This window comes from Anoplopoma fimbria, chromosome 3, assembly GCF_027596085.1.
Source record: "Anoplopoma fimbria isolate UVic2021 breed Golden Eagle Sablefish chromosome 3, Afim_UVic_2022, whole genome shotgun sequence".
NCBI lineage: Eukaryota > Metazoa > Chordata > Actinopteri > Perciformes > Anoplopomatidae > Anoplopoma > Anoplopoma fimbria.
In genome coordinates, this window is record NC_072451.1 from 25,414,799 (window position 1) to 25,435,178 (window position 20,380).

Here is a 20,380-nt window from a genome sequence, read left to right on the forward strand (position 1 = left end):
TAGGAACTCTTGCGAACCTTAATGTGTTCGCTGCTCTGTTGACATACTGAGTGGAGTCGACGGTAAACAAATTAAGCAATTAGGCACGCCGCAAACCGTTGTTCATGGAGTTAAGTAGCAGCTGTTCTTAAATGGTCCTCTTTAATGCCCCGCTACATCAGGGGAGCATGAGGCAGCATTTTTTGATGCAAGTGTCTCGAGCAGTCGCGACTCGGACCATACAAAGGTTTAGCTTATGCTTCAGTTAGCAGGTTGTTGATAAAGACCCATTTGCAGGGAGGAGGGTGGAGAAGTTTGGTCTTTTGTCCTTTCATATGCCAGCAGTCAATGGAGGATGATGAACACGTCTATCCGGTGCACAATGAATCAGCGGCGTGTGAGGCTCGCTCCCTTTGTTTTGAGAGAGTCTGGAGAGGCAAGAAGGGAAAGATGGGCAAGCGGGAAGGCAGGCACCACTGCCGACTTTTGTCTTGAAGGCATTATTCTACTGTATAAACTTCCAGTTCACCTAAATTACAAAAAAAAGGTTTTGAGAAACATATCTGCCTCAAGGGCTGATGAATTTGATGAAAATATCCAAATGCAATTTGGCTGACCAATATTGCGAGTGTGATTTCATTTTCCAGGCCTGTATTGGCGGTCTACACTAAACCAAACATAAGCATAAACATTTCTACAATAAAACATTTTGTTTAAGGCTTCCCAGGGTCATCTACTTTTAAAACTTTCAGCTGCAGAAAAGTAAACTTAGCTAACATCTTGTTAGTCTTTTAATGTTTAGAAATTGGACTGATGGCTCTTAATGTTTGACAGATTGAAGGGATACATAGCTGTTGATTCTTTTCAATGATATGTTTAAACCAATGAACCGTAACACTCCAATCCATTCATCTCCATTGTATTGTATGGGGGAGACCTGTAGAAATGTCGACAATGGATTTCTCAAATCTGGACAAATACATCCAAACGCTTCATGGATTGGTAACGATAATTTAGGTTAACCAAGCCTTAAACTTCAACCCTCGATGTTTCCGTTGCCTTCTAATCCCCTCATGTCCCATCACTCCTTACCAGTCTGCTCCATCTCCCCGCTCAACCAGCAGCAGTTCTTGTAGCTACGCATCCTAATGTTTCAATGTAATTGCTTGCCGACACCCCCCCCCCCCAACCACCTTTCTTCCTCAGCCCTCCCTTCCTCTCCATTTTGTCCCAAATCTGTGTTACCAGTGTCATCTTTCCTGCCCCTTGTCAGCCAAACCACCCATCAGTGAACTCATCTGCAGGAGCTGAACTGTGGCGTGAGTTGCTGGTAAACACCAGCGGTTGCGTTCTGCATCGATGGGGTTTGATGTCACAGGGCTAGCATAGCAGCACTGGTAATAGGATTTCACGCTCGGCACCGACGGAGCCCCGCGGCACAAAATGGGCTTTCACTTCCCTCGGGAATCACTTGGCCAAGCACAGCGAGCAAGGAAAAACATTTTGAAAACATATTGAAATATAATGAATAAAAGGCCCTCCCTCTATTTCTGAAAAGAGTAAAGAGGAAATGCTTCAGAGACTCTGCATATATTTTGCTTTATGTCCACCGTGAGATAGTTATCATACTGAATAGATGTTTTCTGTGATTAAGGAAGAGAGCGGTTTTATATTGGATTTAAAGGCAAATGAGAAACAAGGCAGTGCATCACAAACAATAATGAATTTCACAACCATTGCTCAACTTGGCTTCACAATGTGTTCAATGCCACTCAACTTGTCATCATGTCTTTTTTTTTTTCACCCCTTCACTTCCATCACAATCTCTCCCTCTGTGTTTCTTTTCTTTTTTCTACTGCATGACTCTGTTAACTCCCACAATCATCCGTCTTTAAGCGAAAAAAAGACAAGTGCTTTTTTTCCTGTTGTGTTGTCCCTGACTCATTTCTCTCCCCCATCCTGTGTCCCGTGTTTTCTCTCCCATCAGTGGAATATTGAGGAGTCCACCGAGCATGTGAGTAACCCTCATGTGTGCTGCCGGGTTGTCTTGCAGGGCAGGCTCTTCTCCCCTCTGCAATTTGGGGTTGCTGTGTGTGCTTAGTGTGTTTGGATTATGAGTTGCGTGTGTGTGTGTGTGTGTGTGTGTGTGTGTGTGTGTGTGTGTGTGTGTCTTTATTTTGTGTGTAATGCTTGTAATCCACTCAGTGTGAATCATCAAGAAAGATCATAACCCCATCATGACCACAGCAAGAGATGTGTGTCCTAATAGCTCCTGATTTTTATATGTATGTGTGTGTGAGCGATGTTCTCCCAGAGCTACAACAACCACAAAGCATGAGGATTATTTCCACTGATGATCGCTTCTTATATTTCTACATTTAACATAAGACAAACTCATCGTAACAGCTGGCCATTCATTTGGGTCTAAGGCACTTACTGCAGTGAGCATGCAGCACTTTCCCCCACCCCACCCGTCACTGGTGGTACAGTGCAGTCAAAGGCTGTGTGTCACCGCCCCAGTGCGATGCTGACATTAATCAGGCTCGCCTAACCTGCTGTCTCCCCTACTGTTCCAGATGACATGTCTATCTGAGGAGAGGAGCTGTGTGTGTTTTATCAGCTCCACACATCTCCAAGATTGCCACCAGCCTTTCATGTTCTTTTCATTTGCCTGGATGGCAGCTCACTGTTCCACGGCTGTCACGCAGCCCTTTGTTATGGCTTATTACCTCCTAGACGTCATATCGCACTAGCGGGAAAAATGCACAACCTCTTACTGCTCCTAGTCACAAATTCAAAAGAAACCTGCCAGAATAACAAATAATGTTGTCAGCATTCAAACAAGGGCAAAGAAGTTGTTTAAAATTGGTTTTATTGTGTTTAAGCAATTCATTTGAGCAAGTTGGGGTTCTAATTCCCTCTCTCACAGAAAACTGGTTAATCAATCCAGTGACCACCTGCAAATGTTGAGAGGATGCTGAGTTTTTTGAGTCACCTGTTTATATATCAACACTGGATGTTTTCTGTCTTTACAAAAGCGGGATGTGCGCTGTTCATTTTATTTATTTTGAAACAGCCTGTTAGACAGAAATCTCTTTGCACTGCACACACGGCCAAATTCCTTCAGCTACACCCACACGGCATGAGTCAGGCTTGCCTCCTCTCCCTCTCCTTCTTAATGTGTTGATTAGCACCTGACAGACACAGAGCTAGACGCTGTCAGAGGAAGACATCTGCTCACACATCTTTATTATTTCTTTAGCAGCCATGTTTTGGCGCTAGCAGACTGTCTGCCAGGTAGCTGCTGTAGTGTGAATAGCAACAGAGAGATGTCAACAGCAAAAAACATTAGCATATCTTGTTGATGCGAGGCAAGTTCACGGGGAGGAGGATTTTAGATAATTAAGCCATTTTAAATGTGAATCACCACAAATAGAACACTACTTAAATGTTGTGCTTTAACATAATAAAAAAAAAAAAACACATCTGAAGCGTATGTATTTTCTTAAACAATGCTTCCCATTTCCCTCCTGACATTTTCTACCCAACTGAGGATAGTAGTGTAGGGAGGCTTGTAGAGAAGAATCCATTTCTATTACTAGTAGACTTGATAATCTCTGTAATGCCCTTTGGTGCTGCTCTAAGCATTTGCTCTGAAGGAAACTTTGAAGCCTTGCTTTTTCTATTTCTGCTGAGTTTCAAAAGTGTTACTAGACCCGATTTGACCTTGCCAGAATAGGGGAAAAAAGATCTTTTCGGCTTCCGCTGCTGAGACTGTTAAAGCCATTTTGAATGATTAAAGTAATGAGACTTCTTCCATAAAGTTAAAATGTTTTTATGATGCAGTAATTTAGCATTCTCTCCCCCTGTCTCCCTTAGTGGCTAGTATGGGAGCACACCAAATGTCCCTTAAAGAAAGGGGCAGTAAAAAGCATTGTCAAACAGAGCTGGCTATGTAGACTATTGAATGTTCTTCTATGGTAAGGAAATTAAAACTTCATTAGTAAGAGAAGCAGCATCAGGGCAAAGCCGTATAATATTTCTAAGTATTAGAAGTTTGCACGGAGTTCAGGAGTGCAGGAAGGCTGCTAGGCATCGCCGTGTTCGTCCTCTCAGTGGCCCCAGTCACAGACAGACAACTCCAGCATGAGTGCTCAAGCCACAGGCATTAATTTGTTCTCTGTATTGAGTGTGTGTGCATGTCTGCGTTTATCATTGTCTGTGTGAACAACACGTTTGTTTTTTGTACGTGCATGCCGACTTGTGTGTGTGTGTGTGTGTGTTTTATATACAGTATATATCCATCGGTCAGTATGTGAATCCACATGTCTGTTTACATATGGGCTTTGTTCAAGCTCAGTTTTTATTTTCAGCGTGTGTGGGTATGTTTTATTTACTCAGACGGATGCAGTCTGGTGAAGTGAGTGCCAGCACTGCAGCAGGTTACCAATTACTGTGTGTTACTCAGTTGCTTGTTGTTGTTTCTTTTTTTTTTTTTTTTTTTTTACTGCTGTCTGTTTGTTCCTTGCTGTTGAGTTACTCATTTGTTCAACCACCTTAGTGTGTCTGTGTTCTTGAGACTGTTCAACCCAACTTGCATGGGAATCCAGAGGACAATAAATACCCAGAATCTAACTTAATTAATAAAAAAAGTAAATATGTCTGTTTATCTTTAAAATTGAATTAGAGTTTTTACAATCATTTCCACAATTCAGAAGAGTACAATTTGTGGGTTTTTATAGACTGCACTGTAGTGATGATCCAAAGCTCCTCTGGGTATAATGTCATGCTTATCAATGCAGCAGACATGAACACTGATACACTGGTGACGTTCCTGTTCATTTGGTTGGTTGGTTGGTTGGTTAATGGGTTCAGAGTGTGCCTTACGATCGGGCCCAGGAGTTTTTCTTGACTAAGAAAAGTTCCTGGTCCTGTTTGTGTGCCTTCAAAACCTTTCTCTGTTAGACGCTCACATTTACTTTCACATTATAGGCAAATTGATCAAGAAACTACAAGTGTATAGAGCAGAGGGTTAAATCTCATATTGGTTTGTTTTGGTGCTGTGTGTTTCTTGAGGGGATACGGGCTTGTGTGAGAGGGTTTTGGTTTTGGGTTTGTTTGGTTTTTTTTGCCGTTGAGGCGGTCCCACTCAGACTCACTGATTCCTTTTAAACTCTGACCTTGTGATTTTTCCATTTTGCAGGAGGCCATTATTGGTGGACTGCACTCTGAGACAACCTACTCTGTCACTGTAGCAGCGTACACCACCAAGGGAGACGGAGCGCGTAGCAAAGCTAAAGTCATCACCACTACTGGTGCAGGTCAGAGTTGGTTTTATCAAGGTTATCGTGTAAAACATAGGATGTGTGTTTACAGTGAATACTGTGGTATTATCTTTCAGGCTTAAAACCGATCACCTCTGTACTCTTGTAGTATGATCAGAAGATGTGAAGGGGATTTCTTGTTAGTGTTAGTGGGATGCTACATGTATGTTAGCTTCAACACCCAGACTAGTTACCAGAACTAACTGCTATTGAAGGGTCTATGAGCAAGGCATGTTACCATCATATCTTCATATCCAGTTAATGGTGGATCTTAAGAGGTGCTGGTTGGCAGATTTAGTTTTTTGATAGAGCCAGACTAGCTGTTTCCACTTTTAGTGCCAAGCTAAGTTGACCTGCTGCTGGCTTTATTTTCAACAGACAGATAGGAGGATTATATAAAGAAATGTATCCAACTCTTCGCAAGAACATAAGCATGTTTCCAAAAATGATTAAACTATTCAAATTTAATGAGTGAGTGTTGTATGAAAAAGTTTCTTCTTACTTATTGTTTTTGTTTCTCCTTCAATCTTTTTTTTCAGTGCCAGGCAAGCCCACTATGATGATCAGCACCACCAGTGGCAACACAGCGCTGATCCAGTGGCAGCCGCCTAAGGAAATGGTGGGTGAGCTGATGGGCTACCAGCTGCAGTGGAAGCGCACTGACGAGGAAAACTACGCCTCACGCGAGCTCAGAAAGACCGACGACCATTTCACTGTCACCGGGCTGCACAAAGGCGCCACCTACATCTTCCGTCTCAGCGCCCGTAACCGCGCGGGCATCGGCGAGGCCTATATGAAGGAGATCGGCACCACTGAAGACGTGCCCTCAGGCTTCCCGTTCAACCTTCAGGTCACAGGGCTGACCCAGTCCAGCACCCAGCTGACATGGGAGCCCCCGCTGGTAGCTGAGAGGAACGGGAAGATCGTGTACTACATGGTTGTGTACAGGGACATCAACAGCCAGCAGAACAGCACAAACCGCACGGCCGACACGCACATGACTATCCAGGGCCTCAATCCTGACACCACCTACGACATCCGGGTACAGGCGTTCACCAGTAAGGGCGGGGGACCCCTCAGCCCCAGCATCCAGAGCAGGACCATGTCCAATGGTAGGACACATGGCTGAAATGTATACATAAACATGCCAGAGATGTTTGATTTGAAAACATAGAAGCAGGGTTTTCATATACAGGCACACAAAATCGTTACACACTCGCAACCTTGCACACAACACAAGCGAGCATATACATGAACATTAAATCACCTGCTTCTATTTTGGACACTCTATCTGGCTCTTTTTATAACTTTATCAGTGCCGTGTCTTTCTCATATACCACTCAGTGCAGTACAGCACGGTGTTTATTGATTTACAGAGTACTAATCTCATTACACGCTACAGCCACATTACCATGCCTCCTCATCCTTCCTCCCATTAGACACAAATCTGCAGCATTCCCAGCATTCACCTCCTTATGCATTCTAATAGTCTTATAAATGTAAGATTTTTTTATTTATAACCTGAGTTGTGCAAGATGTCTAATTCAAGACACACGTTGCCACTCCCACTGCAATATACATTTGTTGGTGATCACAAAGATCTCTGCTTGTTGCGTACGTCTCGTTGTGAACAGGGTGTAATAAAGGAAATAGGCTTAGGGAGATGAAGGCTATTTCTGTGTGATCTATAACCAAGCGTGAATGAGATTGTTGATGTTCCTTTCTACCCCCTGTGGCTTGTCAAGTTTAGTCATAAGTCATAAGGTATCGTGCAATATGCCGTACAGTAGTGTGAAATTATGTTAAGCACAGAGATTACAATGTGTTGTGTACAAGATGTCTTACTTGAGATTTTAATCGAAGAATTTTCCCATTCTAGATTTTCCCACCCTGAATTTTGGTGTCAAAGCAGTCATGAAAACGTCTGTCCTCCTCACCTGGGATCTACCACCAAACTACAAATCCCAAATGCCTTTCAAGGTCAGTACTCAGATTTCAAAAATCCTAATTTCCATCTACTCAAGGATGGATACAAATCATTTCACCATCTACACAATTTGCATAGACGATTTCACTAACTATGATACTTTTATTTATATCACTGTAAAATCGCTAACTTTCAAACACTGAAATGCAAAACATCAATGGTATCAGGATTATTTTTCATTGGTACCTATAACTGTCATTTTTACACAATCTATAACATGCACTTTATATATATTTGTAACATAATTGTTCTGCAGCAACACGCTATCAGCTGTTAACACTTAACACCAGGGTGTGATGCATTGACTTCTGAAAAGCCAGATTCAGGCTAATTTATGAAGTTTAATAATCTGTCAGAATTACATTAAATCAATTCGTACCCAACGGTAATGGAGCAAAGACAATTTTGAAGTGTAAAAAACTATTGGGTATGCACCAATGGGCATGTGTGACCCTGGAGCACATGAGATGAGGTGTCAGATGAGATGGATGCCTCCCTTAGGACCATACTGCTTTTGTCCATGTGTGCATCTGTGTGTGATGGAGGGAGTTAGAATAGAATACTGCATTTGTTTGGAGGATATACATTTGGAATTTAATGCTTAAACCATAACTCCGAGTTTTCCCTTGTGTGCTCACAGATCTTGTACAACCAGCAAAGCGTGGAAGTGCAGGGAAACCTGAAGAGGAAGCTGATCGCACAGCTGCAGCCGGACACAGACTACTCTTTTGTGCTGACAAGCAGAGGCAACATTGCTGGAGGTCTGCAGCAGCAGGTGTCCATCCGCACCGCCCCAGACCTGATCAAGACTAAGCCCAGCACACATCAGGCTCAGGGTGGCAAGATGACTGTCAACCTGCCCAAGGTCCAGACCACCACACGTGTCAGGTCGGTACACTTGGAACTGTCCGCACAGGCTAGCTCCGACTCTGGGAATAAATCCACCAGTAGATGATGATTATTGTAAACCAGTAGGCTCAGGTTTCCCGAATTAGCATTAATGATAAGTAGCATCATTTTAGTTTGATTCTTGCCTCTACAGTTACCAAGATTTCCATCAGGGATCAGTAAAGTGTCTTGTAAAGCCCTTTTAGGGACCTATATATTATTACCAGTTAATAGTAATGGAACATAGTGTGATTTAAACTGTTTTGACATATATTTGAGCAAATGTGCCAAACAAAAATCATGCAGCAGTTGAATCATGAATCATTTAGTTGTTGACCATTGATAAAAAAGTGTATTTATAATTTAATTTTATAAAAAGTTATCTAAAAAATATATAAACAAAACTCAAAACGAGATAAGAAATGAACACACACACTTATAGTTGAAATGTGAATATTTTGGGGCTTGTTTGTTACCCCTAAACGGACACTCAGCTGTTGTCAGAAATGTTATCATTCAGGCCATAATTCAATTGCAACTCTGAACAACCTTACTTGCGGCAACAGCAGCACAAGTAGCACAATTGTATCTGATCAATACTAAACCTATTTTGAAACTTAAAACTTCAACTTTTAATCCGAGCCAACTTCATGACACAGCGGTTGATGATAATCGAGGCTTTTTTAACGTCGGGTGAAGCTGTATTATCTTTTGACTCAAATTGTTGCGAGCAGAATTGTGCCTGACCCCGACGAGTAAAGCCTTTCCTTCAGACACACACTTACAGACGCATCTGAGTAGGCGAGTGCACAGGGTTGATTGGTAAAAAGATTACAGGGCTGTCAGGGCTGGCCAAGCTCCAGCTCAGATTGACAGGCAGAGAGCACCCCCGATTGGGGATGGGAGAGTGGAGGTCTGTGTGTGTGTAGGACAGAGAGAGAAGGGGAGTTGAGGAGTCTTGTTGTACATGTCTTCTCCGACTTCCAGACTTGACTGACTGTTGAATCACAGAGTCCACGCCTGGAGAGAAGGGGAGAGAAGCAGCTGCTTACCCTGACAGCCGCAGCTGATTTTACATGTGGTTGAATGCTGCAGAGTGGGGGAAAAACTTGGAGCTGAGAGAAAAGAGACTGGGGGAGAACACGAGAGCAACAACAAGAGAGAGCCAACACATAAATAAACACAGACACAGATGCTTGTTTATTTGTGTACCCACAAGCACGTTCCTTCATTAGTTACCTTACTCCTTAGTTTGACCCTCACCTCCTTAATGTCTTAGTGGTGTCTTTCTTCTCCTATTTTTAGTCTTGATGGTAGCCGCAAAAGAACACACAGGAGTTGTCACATAGTTGGTCTTATTAACCTAAGGAGTCCTATGGGGATCTATATAAGCCCAAGGCTAGTCTCACTGGAATAATGTTTGTTCCAGGCTACATGGCAGATGCTCTTAGTGATTAGCCATTAATTGGAGAATGCAGTGCCAATCTGCTGATGTTCGACCTTGGTAGGACCCGCTTGTGTACCACTCAAGTTTTGAATTCAGCCCAGCAAGCCTCACAGTGAAAGTATGTCTTACTAAATGTTTTGACTGTGTTATTAATGCGCTTGGCCCACTTTGATCTCAGCGTGTATGTGCTTCAGTCAGCCTGTCTTTACACAAGCTATATTTTTCTTGGCAGGTGGTACTACATAGTGGTGGTGCCGGTGTCTCAGTCAACCCGGCTGTGGAAGAATCCAGACGAGATGGACCTGGACGAGGTGAGTGCCAGCTGGTGGCTGATATGCTAATGCGCCGGGTCACGGGTCACCAATAGCATCTCCCGTTCCAACTGGGTAGGAAGTCACTGGTTGTTGCTAATTAGCTCTACCCTCCTGGGCTCAGGGAGGGGAGGGGTGGCGGGGCAGAGAGATTTTAAACAATGAGTCACTCGGGCGGGTGGGGAATGTCCTGATTGGACGCCAGGTCTGCAACCAGTAACCATCTGCTGAATCCAAGTGCAAAAAATAAATAAATAGAATATTCTTAATCTTATTCAGCTAACAATGTAAATGTTAAGCAAGAAGCATATTTCAAAACAGTAATTACAAATAACTGCTCTGCCTCCACATTTGTCTCCATAGTCCTAATAGTCAGGGTTTGGCAACTCCAAACAAAGTTTTACATAAGGTATTCAAATGAGGATAAAGATTTATGACTGCTTTATTATTCTATTGAATAAAGGTCTTCCTTGTCCCCAAGACAATCGATGCTTAATGACATGCCTAAGTATTAATAGCATCATTTTTAAGTAAACTGCGAGGCTCGTTGGTTTGGATCGCTATTGTTCAAGCTCCCTGAAGAAATAGCAGGAGAGACCAAGAGAGGGAGAGAGATGGGACTCCCTCAGCCATTAAACATTAAGCAGGCCATTGTCTCCTCCCTCCGACATAATGATTTAATAAAGCTACATCTGGAGTAGCACATGAGACATCACTGACAGAAAACGAAATGCTGCCGAAAACACAATGTCGCAGTGCCGTGTGCTCCTGCTCATTTATTAAGCAGCCTGGCAGTCATGCTGGGATTGTGTGCTGGAGCAAGCGCTAATTGCTCACTTGGTAACTTTGCTGTATTGTTTGCAAAGTTATATCACTGAGCAAAGGGCATCTCAGCTTTGTGGATTCATTATCTCTTATTTGGAAGCACACTAAGAACCAGATCTGGATATATAGTGTGAATGTTTTTCAGTTTTAAGAGTTGATGGCAGTTGTTTAATGCACAAAAGTTAGTTCATTAATAAGTTTGATGCTCAAATAACTAGTCCCTTACTAAGTATTTTTTTTCTCATAAAGGACATCAGAGTTCAGGGTCTTACTCACTTTGACTCTTTGTTTCCAAACGTGACCTTAACCCTTTGCTCTCTATGTTCTCACAGCTGCTCAAGTCGAGTGAAGGCCCTGTCCTGAGGCGCCGACGTCACCTGGATTCCTCCAAGCCGTACATCGCTGCCAAGTTGGCCTCACTGCCGACCACCTTCACCGTGGGTGATGAGAAGAGGTACAACGGCTTCTACAACAAGCCGCTCACCGGCGCGCAGGAGTACCAATGCTTTGTCCTGGCCGTGCTCAGAAACGAAGGAACAGACAGCACTGCTAATTATGTAAGAGACACAGACACGCATTCAATAATATTTCCATTCACCTGTTAAGGACTGACCGCATAACCCGTTCTAGCTTTTTGATTTAAAGATTTCAAATGTATTTTACCCGAGCGGGTCCTGTATCACCTTTTCTTAATTTAGAAAAATTATATATTTCCGTTATCACCCTCCTGTAACTCTAACCAGGCTGGCCCTCATTATTTTTCAAAATGCAAGCCAAATAGTTTTTTTGTTCTTTTATCACTTACCCTTTTATACGGCCGCCTCTAAAAGTCATTACAGGATGTCCTGACAACTCCCTTATCAGTTCGACAATGACATCAGAGATCCAGCTTTGCCATTTGGGCAGCCAGCAGGGCCTCACGCAGATCTCTTAACAATGCTTATACACGACTCAGGGCTTTTTAAGTGGAGGCCCCATGCAGTCGTCAAACAGCACTAACGCGGAGGCCCCGCTCTCCATGGGATGGTCTGGGGTAAACTTCACTGCAGGAAGGATGAGACTCAGCGATTGCTCTGGGCTCCTCCACTTCCCGGGACATGCATATTCAGCAGCTGGGCCATGGGCAACCACAGAGGGAGAGAGAGCGGACGCTCCATTTCTAAAACCAAATTCAGGACTTTTCACCTATTTCTTTCTCTTCTCTCTCTCCTCTCAGCTCCTTTTTTTTTTCTCGTGCACTCTCTGCTTCTCTGTGTCTCTCTCTCCTTCTCTCTATCTTTCTCGACCGTGAAGAGAGCAGAGGAGATTGATTAGTGTGGCTGGACTTAAGAGGGAGACGAAGGCCTAGTCACATGGCCTAGGGAGTCTCTAAAGTAGACCTGATTCCCTTGAAATGCTGCTTTAAATGTCCCTAAAGCCCCCCCCTACCCCCAGTAATCCCCCCACTCCTTCGCTCTGAGAAGGGGAGGGAGTTGGGAAAGAGGCTAAAGTGGGCAGCCATGATACACTTGACTTCAAAGGAACTGTATAAACCCCATTGCTGCACAACACTCTCACCGCACCTGTCAGTGTCGCTCAAGATTTGTCTTTTTCTGTGTACTCCCCCTCCTTAAACTGTGTAGCACCCTCCCACCGTTAAACAAAAATCTCTCGGATTAATCAGGCTTCACTCATACTGCGAGTCAACCATTGTGCTTACCTCCACTTCAGTAACCTGGTTATTGGCACCTTTTCTGCAATTATCTCATTTTTTAAACTTCATGAATCCCCTTCCTTCCCTTACCTGGGAAATAAAGGTTTACAGGAACTCCAGGTCTACAATGCTTTTGAGAAACGTTTAATCGACCATGTATAAGCTCCCACAGGGTTCTAATGTGCACATGTGCATGACAAAGACTTAGTTTATTCAGAGATGGTGTCACTCTGAAAGGGATTTAAGAAAAGATCGTTACTCGCTGCAGTGCTTCCTTGTACCCAAAATAATTAGATAAAGTCAGACTTAGAGACTGAAAAAAGGAAGTCTGAATAGGTTAACATCCACTGCTGAACAGAAGACTCTGTTTTGTAAAGAATCAGACAAGTGCGCACATAGAAAGACTCTGCAGCGTCATATTGTGTCACAAAATCCATTCAACTGATGCCATCCTTTATTCTAAAATACAGTCGGGGATAGAAATGAAATCCAAAAACTCACCTGCTGCATATAGTTAACACAAGTAACAAAATTACTGCAGTCTATGAGAACACGGTGATTTCCTCATTTCTCCCTGTAACCTGGTTTTCTTGTGCGAATGAAAAATGAGGTGGTGACTAAAGGCAGGTTGTCATTGATCACCGCGCAAATCCCCTAACCGCACTCTTTGGGGAAACTCACATACCACAGCAGTGTTTGTTTTTGTCACCCCCAACACGGCACTTGCACACGTTTATTACCAAACACAAACGGCTACAGAAGGTAAAGCGCGCAGTGAGATGGAGCAGTTGGCAAAAGCTGCCTCCAGCAGGATCTTCACCAGACCCAGGAGAATAAGACAACAAGTACTGGAGTAAATGACTTGTGTCTTTACTACACTTCCTCACCGCCACCAAAACTCCCTCAGTGTAGATCAAACAGGACCGCCAGGGCTTAATAAGACCTTGTATATCAATGGCCACGAGCAGCCAGCAGTGGTTGGAGGGAAGACGAGAAGGAAGGAAGGCAAAAGGGGGGAGGGGAGAGAGAGAGAGAGAAGAAGAGAGTGTGCCTTCATGTCTCCCCAGCACCCAAGGCAGATAAACAAGCCGGGGGAAGTGTGAAATGGGATGATAGATGCTGGGTGTGTATAAACAGTATCATTTAATGCAAGGAGAGAGTGCGGGAGGGAGGTAGCATGAAATATTGTGTGATGGGAGACAGAGAGGAGGGGGTGGCGTTTGAGAGAGGAAAAGAGGAAAGCAACATTTTTTGTCTTATGTCCCGTCCAGCCTGTGAATCTGGAATGAAGGAGAGTGAACTGGTGGAAGAGAAGGAGGAGGAGATTGTTCTAATATGTGCTTTTTTTTAATTTTATATATATAAGCAAGAGCTTGTAGCGTAGGGAAAAAAGTGCTCAAATGTGTTTACCACAGTTTGCCATCTTATTCAACTATTTATATTCTACTCGCTCAACAAGAATTGGCTTTGTAGCACTAATTCTGTTGGTGCTCTGGGCTCAAAACACCCTTCACATGGAAAACTGGCTTCTTTCAAAATGTAAATAAGCTTTGACAAACAATATCAAGGAAGAATTATGAAAACAAGTTGGGGGTTTTTTCCCAGCAGAAAGTGCCCAAGTTTTCTCTAAGTCTAGTAGGAATGCAGAAAACATTGATGGGATTCTCTGGTGAGCTGCGCTATGTCACTTATACTCCTAGAGGCGTCTCCCTCCAGCGATCCCTCCAGATATCTGGATGTTTGGTATTCAGCTAGAGAGGGAAAAGAGTGATTTCTGGTGCTGGATGGGGTAAGAGGGCATGTGAGGGAAGAGGTGGAGTATGAAGGGGGAACTGCATTACAAAGGAAGAGGGGTCATCGTATAGGGTAGGCTTGGCCCTGCAGCCACATCTCTGTTCCTTAAAGAGAAAGGCAAACTCACAACTTCTCCTTCCCTCTCACTTTCTGTGCCTCCATTTATTTTGTTTCCTTCTCTTGCCCTCTTTCTGCCCCGTCTCGCTGTCTTTCCCTGTGTCGTGCAGCAATGAGTAGAGTGTGGGCTCCTCGGCCTCCCCGGGGACTCAGAGAGAGAGCGGCAGATACATAATGGCGTCTTTGCATGTTTGTTTGTTTGTTTGTCTGCTGCTCAACCCTGCGGCTTATTTAAGCCACTTTTGGAGAGACATGGAGCTTGGGGGGGTCAACGAAGAGTCGAAATAAATGTGCCTGTGCAGTGAGTAGGGGATTCTCTGCTCAGGGGACGGTGGAGCAGAGGCTGACTGGGGAAGCTGTGCAGCCCACGGGCCAGATAGATGACTCCATATACTGCTACTACATAACACCTCTGCCTCTCTCTCTCTCTCTCGTTCTCCTACTCTGTCTGAGACAAACACTTACAATCATACATGCACTCTCTCAGCGGTTGCTACTTTAACAAACACACACGCTGGTGGAGGCTCAGAGGATCTTGAGAAAAAAAAAAAAAGCTCAGACACACACACACACACACACACACACACTCTCACACACATTTGTCGACAGTCTTTGCACGGCATCAAAAAACGTTCTCTTTCTCTCACTGGTGGATGCACCTGTGTACCGTCACAATCAAATACATTCAGTCACTCATAATGCTTACAGTTGTACACTTCATACTGTACCTGTAATACAGTAATAATACTCGTCTGCAGTGTTCAAAATCACAGTGGTCGTCTCTCATGTGACTCTTCTCAGTAGGGACGGGGTTCAATACAATTTTGTAAAATCTGAAAATCAATATCTTATCCAGTAATTTCAGAATTTGATCAATAAATCTATTTAGGTGTAGATCTCAACATTTTAAAGCAACTTAAGGTATAAATTACTAAAAAATAACAATTGGGATCTGACATTGCTTGAGTTTTGAGTGGCAGCTTGATTACTGTTCAAAACCTGAAATTGAGATCTGAGAACCATGTCAGAGGGGCGTTTCTGTGAGCTGGGTACAGACACCAGCTCAAGCAGACAAAAGCCAAAAAAAAAATGTGCCCGTAATGTAAATGTCTTATGTAATTGGGGTTAATTAGCTACAGCTGTGACTTTCAATCCAACAAAGTGTTTGACGGCGGCGGTTAAAAAGGCAAAGCCTGCCACCTGAATATTCTATACGTTGGTATGTTATCAACATGGAGCAGACCCTACCTCCCATATACACAAACCCACCCGTTAGTTACTCTGTACACATACATATTCCCTGACTCGGAGTGCTAAGACACATGCACATTCAGTTGCTTTTATGTCTCTCACTGTCTCTGACTCACTCGCTCTCAGGCTCACACATTCCTCCACTGCACCATCGCTCCATTGTGATACCACTCTGCGAGGCATTAGGAGCTGCGTGACTGAGCTTTTATCAGATATTAGGGCCGTTCAAATGGATGATCCCAGTACTTCGCCGTGACCAACAGACAAAAAGCCCTGTCTTTTTGTTCATCCCTCTCCTCTCGCTCTTCCTCCCTTATCCTTCACTGAAAGCACAGCTGCAATCATTTGTTACACTACGGAGGGGAAAAAAAAAAAAGTTTTTTCCCAGGATTCCCTGCAGGGCCACATCCTACAGCCTTTATTTTTGGGCCCTCCCGAAGGAACAGGAAGCCTTGTGGCGTCGTCACATCAACAGTGTCCCACTGCTGTGCCGTTTCTCTTTGTTGATAGATAATAGGTTACTCCCAAAGACACACAGAACCGGTCTCATGTGCCTGGTGTGTGTATCTGTGTGAATGAAGACGAAGACAAATGAAAAACATTGCTACTGTTATATAATATATATATATAATATATACTTTTCTACTAAAGTTATCTTGAGCCTGTGCCTAATATCAGAGCACGCTGGTTTGCAGGCACACGACTGAGACATGCTGTATCACTAACACACTCATACTGTACATTTTTCCGGCAGTTACCCAAGAGTATGAGAGATAACAGAACTATATGACAGAAAGCAGGACTCTTTGAGCTCATCTCAGCTTATCTTTCCAATTAATATCAGCCTGGGCGCCGAAGAGCAGGCTGCTGTGCGGCTAATGATCCGGATTACTGCTGCCTGCTGCCCCGCCACTCCCGCTGCATGCTGGGAGCCCAATTCCTTTCAAGGGCTGCGATCTGTCACCCATGCCCCTCCGCGCACCCCTCCCAAAGACCTGCATCTCCCTTTTCGCCGTTCAATAGAAGGCACGCTGAGCGCTAATGGCAGATGCCTCGCTCCTCCCTCTTTCTCTTTCTCATCCGTCACCTTGCTCTCGTGCAGTCGGACTCCCTCCCATTTTAGGCAGGTTTTTAAACACCATACTGCATCGCCATGCACCCACTCCTCAGAGGCAGATTCTCTCACACACACACACACACCTCCACCCATCCCTACCCTCTTCCCCTCCTTCATTTGAAGACGAAGGAGCATAGAGATGTCTCATTTACAACCAAGGTGGAAACGCACCCTCACCGTCACCTCCTCCTCCTCCTCCTCCTCCTCTTCCGTCACGGTGTGAACACTAATGAAGAAGAGATGAGTCCTCTCCTGTGCCCCCATTTATCTCAGCGGCCAGGGGACATGTACACTCATCCCCGCCTTTCTGTCTCTGCCTCTCTCACTCTCCCGTCTCACACTTGCTCTGTCATCATCCTTGACGTTATGCAATGTTTTCATAGAAACAACACTTCATTAGCCGAGATGGTCTATTGCTTTATGTTTTTTTCTGCTGCATCCTTGAACTGTGACCTATTACGAGCGTGATATAACTTGGTTCTCAGGGTGCCAGAAACAAAACAATCTGCAGTCAGATATTTTGATTCCCTTTCCTTATCAAAGTAAACTTAGTGCTATATATTTTTTTATATGTTTCGTAGTTTCCAACATTGTTACATTAGTTACAGAAAATACTGTATAATAAATGTCTGTTATTTCCATATTTTATATATTTTTTCTTTATTTAAGAATATAAGAGGCTGTCTGTTAGCTTGTCTGCCAATTGTTTACCACTTCTCAAATGTATGAAAGGGAAATTAAAATCCTCTATCCTTTTGTAATGCAAGAAGAAGAAGTATGTGTGTTCAAGGTTTTTATGTAATAATAAACACCCTCAGTTCTTCACCTAGCTATTATACTTTTTGAAAGCCAATTAAAAGTTTGACACCAACTACGTACATATCATCCTGGACTTCTTGGGGTTCCTCTATATTTAAAAACTTTAAAATAGCAATTACCTTGACATCATGCTAACATGGTTATTTCAATTTCATCTCTCATTTCCCTGTGATGTGTGGACTGTTTGGGGCTTTTAAAGAAGTCTTAATCCTTTTACATTTAGATAAGAAGTGAAAACCTTTCATGCATCTTATAGCTCTGAAGTGACCTGGCTCTCATACACCTGCACTTTTTTATTCCCTTACAGATGACATTTTCAGCCAGTCCCTACTCGGACCCAATCCAAGTCAAAGAAAGCTCGTCTCAGGGGATGGATCAACCTGAAATGTTGTGGGTTATGGGCCCAGTGCTGGCTGTGGTCCTCATCATCATCATCGTCATCGCCATCCTGCTCTTTAAGAAGTAAGAGGCTGTTCTCAGTCACTCTGTTTGTGTCAGGTTGGACTTCAGTGACACTTGTGGTTGTAGGTTTCTTTTGGTTGCATCAGGAATGGTAATGAGACATGCTCCCCTCTGACACTTGCACCATGCTACTCAAACACCAAACTGTAACATTCAATTTCTTCACCATAATATTACAGTGTGAAGGGATAGGAACCAAAGGCGGATTGATTTGTCTTTCAGAAAATCCTCATTTCTCCCCAAAAGGTTTTGGCCCAGTTGGTCGTTTTTAACAGCACTATGTGAAGTGTCAGTTGAAATGGCAGCTGACATTGCCTCCCTAATGAAAAGCACAGCTTGGCTGTCAAAAACCCTTAGTTAGGACTGAGAAATGTGTTTTGGCCAACATCATTGGTCATTTCAAATAAGAAACAGAAGGCGACAGAGGGCTTAACTAAAAGCTCAGTCAATATCTCTTAAAAGCCCTTCAGCTGCCACTGTGCAGTTCTCCGTGGATACACGCAGGGCAAAAAGGTGCCGGAGAGGTACGGATGAATGGATAATGATAGAGCTACAGCCAAAGCGATTTGTTGATTAGTTTTATTTATCAAATAAAAACATGCAGCCACACTTCGACTACTACTAAACTGGGGGCATTGGCTACTTTTCTGTTTTTTATATCTCTGCAAATTGAATATGTTTGGTTTTGGACTGTCGGTTTTATTTAAAACAGTAGAAAACAGTTAAAATGTCTGTCGCAGTATCCTAGAGCTCAAGGGGATACAACCAAATGTTTTGTTTTGTCAAAAAGCAAGCTTTTTACTCATATGAAATGACCAAGAAAACCACACTTTTGAGAACCTGGAACTATACAATTTTTGGCATTTTTCCTTTAAAAATTATGAATTGATAGAATTAATTTCTAATTAATTTTCTGTTTATTTAATAAATCTAAATATATTGTTGCAGCATTATAAAATAGTCATTAGCTGCAGCCCTTAGCCCGTCTGTCATTACATGTCATGCTTATCTGATAGCGACACACACATGTACAAAGAAATTGCACAACCATTTTCCAATAATGTATCACAGCAATTTAAGCTGCTGCTAATTTCCAATGCCCGTTCATAGTCTTTGAGTGATTCAGTAATAGACAACAGAGGAGACAATAGGAACAACAATGGGGTTTGGAAATCCTAAAAATACCGTCCAAATGGGAAATAATTGATTGACTGATTGGGTCCAACCTCCCTATCTTCTTGTGATGGCTCCATTACAAATTCTCCATTTCACATCATACAGTACCTATTCTCCAACCTGCCAGCCACTATCTTGTGGATTGCTGTGTGGCCGCCATCTCTGCCACACTTACAAAGGGACTGGTTAATAATAGGCCTTGAGACAGCTCACTGCTGAGGAGCACATCCTCTGTCTGGAAGCTCTTTCTCCATGTAGACACAGATTGACAGGAGGGACTGTTGGGAAGTGGCTGCGTGCCCTTTTCACTGTGGACTTGCAGTAAATGCAAAGGAATAATCACACCCTAGCTCAGGGTTGTTATTGCTACCTGCATATTCGCCAAGACCAAAACGAGCAGTGAACAATGATGAGGTCATTCTGAAAAGTCTCCTGCGAGTGTTAAGATTACTTTTTACGCTGTGCTCTCAAGATGTCCTGTGCATTTTTGGAAGAACTGGTTTTAACTCTCAGAAAATAGTAGAGAGATTTATAAGAAGTAAGGTCCATCTTGATAACAGTTACCTAATTATCCCACCCTCTCTCTTTTTGTTCTCTGGGAAAGCAGCAAACAGGAAAGGTGGGTACTGTCACTGTTATAGCAGACTGAACCTCATCTTTCACCACCCAAGTCCCTTCCATTTGTGTTGTGAAATCGGTGGTATTCATCAGCTAATAAAGGTAACAGAGTCAGCTTCCTCTCACCTCTGGCATTACACCAAAAAAAAATCCACTCAGTTAGAAATTAGAAGAAACATATTCAATCTGATTTGATCCGTTTAACAAGACATGAGGAGCAGCTGACTCTGCAGCCCTTTATAACCGGGGTCAAAGGAACCCCCAGGTCACGTCCGTGTACCGGTGCATGCTCCACGTCTGGTGCCAATGTTCCTCCTCAGATCATCCTGTCTGCCCTGGTTTGTCTCCGTGCTGTGTTTCATTATCCAGCCAGTGTCAGCGCGCCCCTTCAAGAGTGGCCTCATCTGAATATGCCAAGGCATCACCTGCTGCTGAATGGGCCATTGTGAAGGAAATGCCAGATGGGGAAACTGCTAAAAAAGAAATGTTCCCATCTTCTAAGCTGACATTTTCCACCGAGACCCATTCCTCCACTTTTAGCCCTTTTCCTCCCTCTCCCTGCTTCCTCAACA

At 43.4% G+C, this 20,380-nt stretch overlaps 1 protein-coding gene across 1 annotated transcript in view; it reads left to right on the forward strand.

Annotated features, from left to right (window-relative positions):
• The window catches only part of LOC129089019 (receptor-type tyrosine-protein phosphatase F-like), a 121,965-nt gene that overhangs the window by 71,634 nt on the left and 29,951 nt on the right, over positions 1-20,380 (forward strand). The window contains exons 13-20 of the mRNA XM_054596334.1: positions 1,967-1,993; positions 5,183-5,300; positions 5,843-6,415; positions 7,183-7,283; positions 7,931-8,178; positions 9,858-9,936; positions 11,094-11,318; positions 17,860-18,014. Coding sequence (XP_054452309.1) covers positions 1,967-1,993; positions 5,183-5,300; positions 5,843-6,415; positions 7,183-7,283; positions 7,931-8,178; positions 9,858-9,936; positions 11,094-11,318; positions 17,860-18,014 — 1,526 coding nt within the window. The remainder of the gene's footprint in view (positions 1-1,966; positions 1,994-5,182; positions 5,301-5,842; positions 6,416-7,182; positions 7,284-7,930; positions 8,179-9,857; positions 9,937-11,093; positions 11,319-17,859; positions 18,015-20,380) is intronic.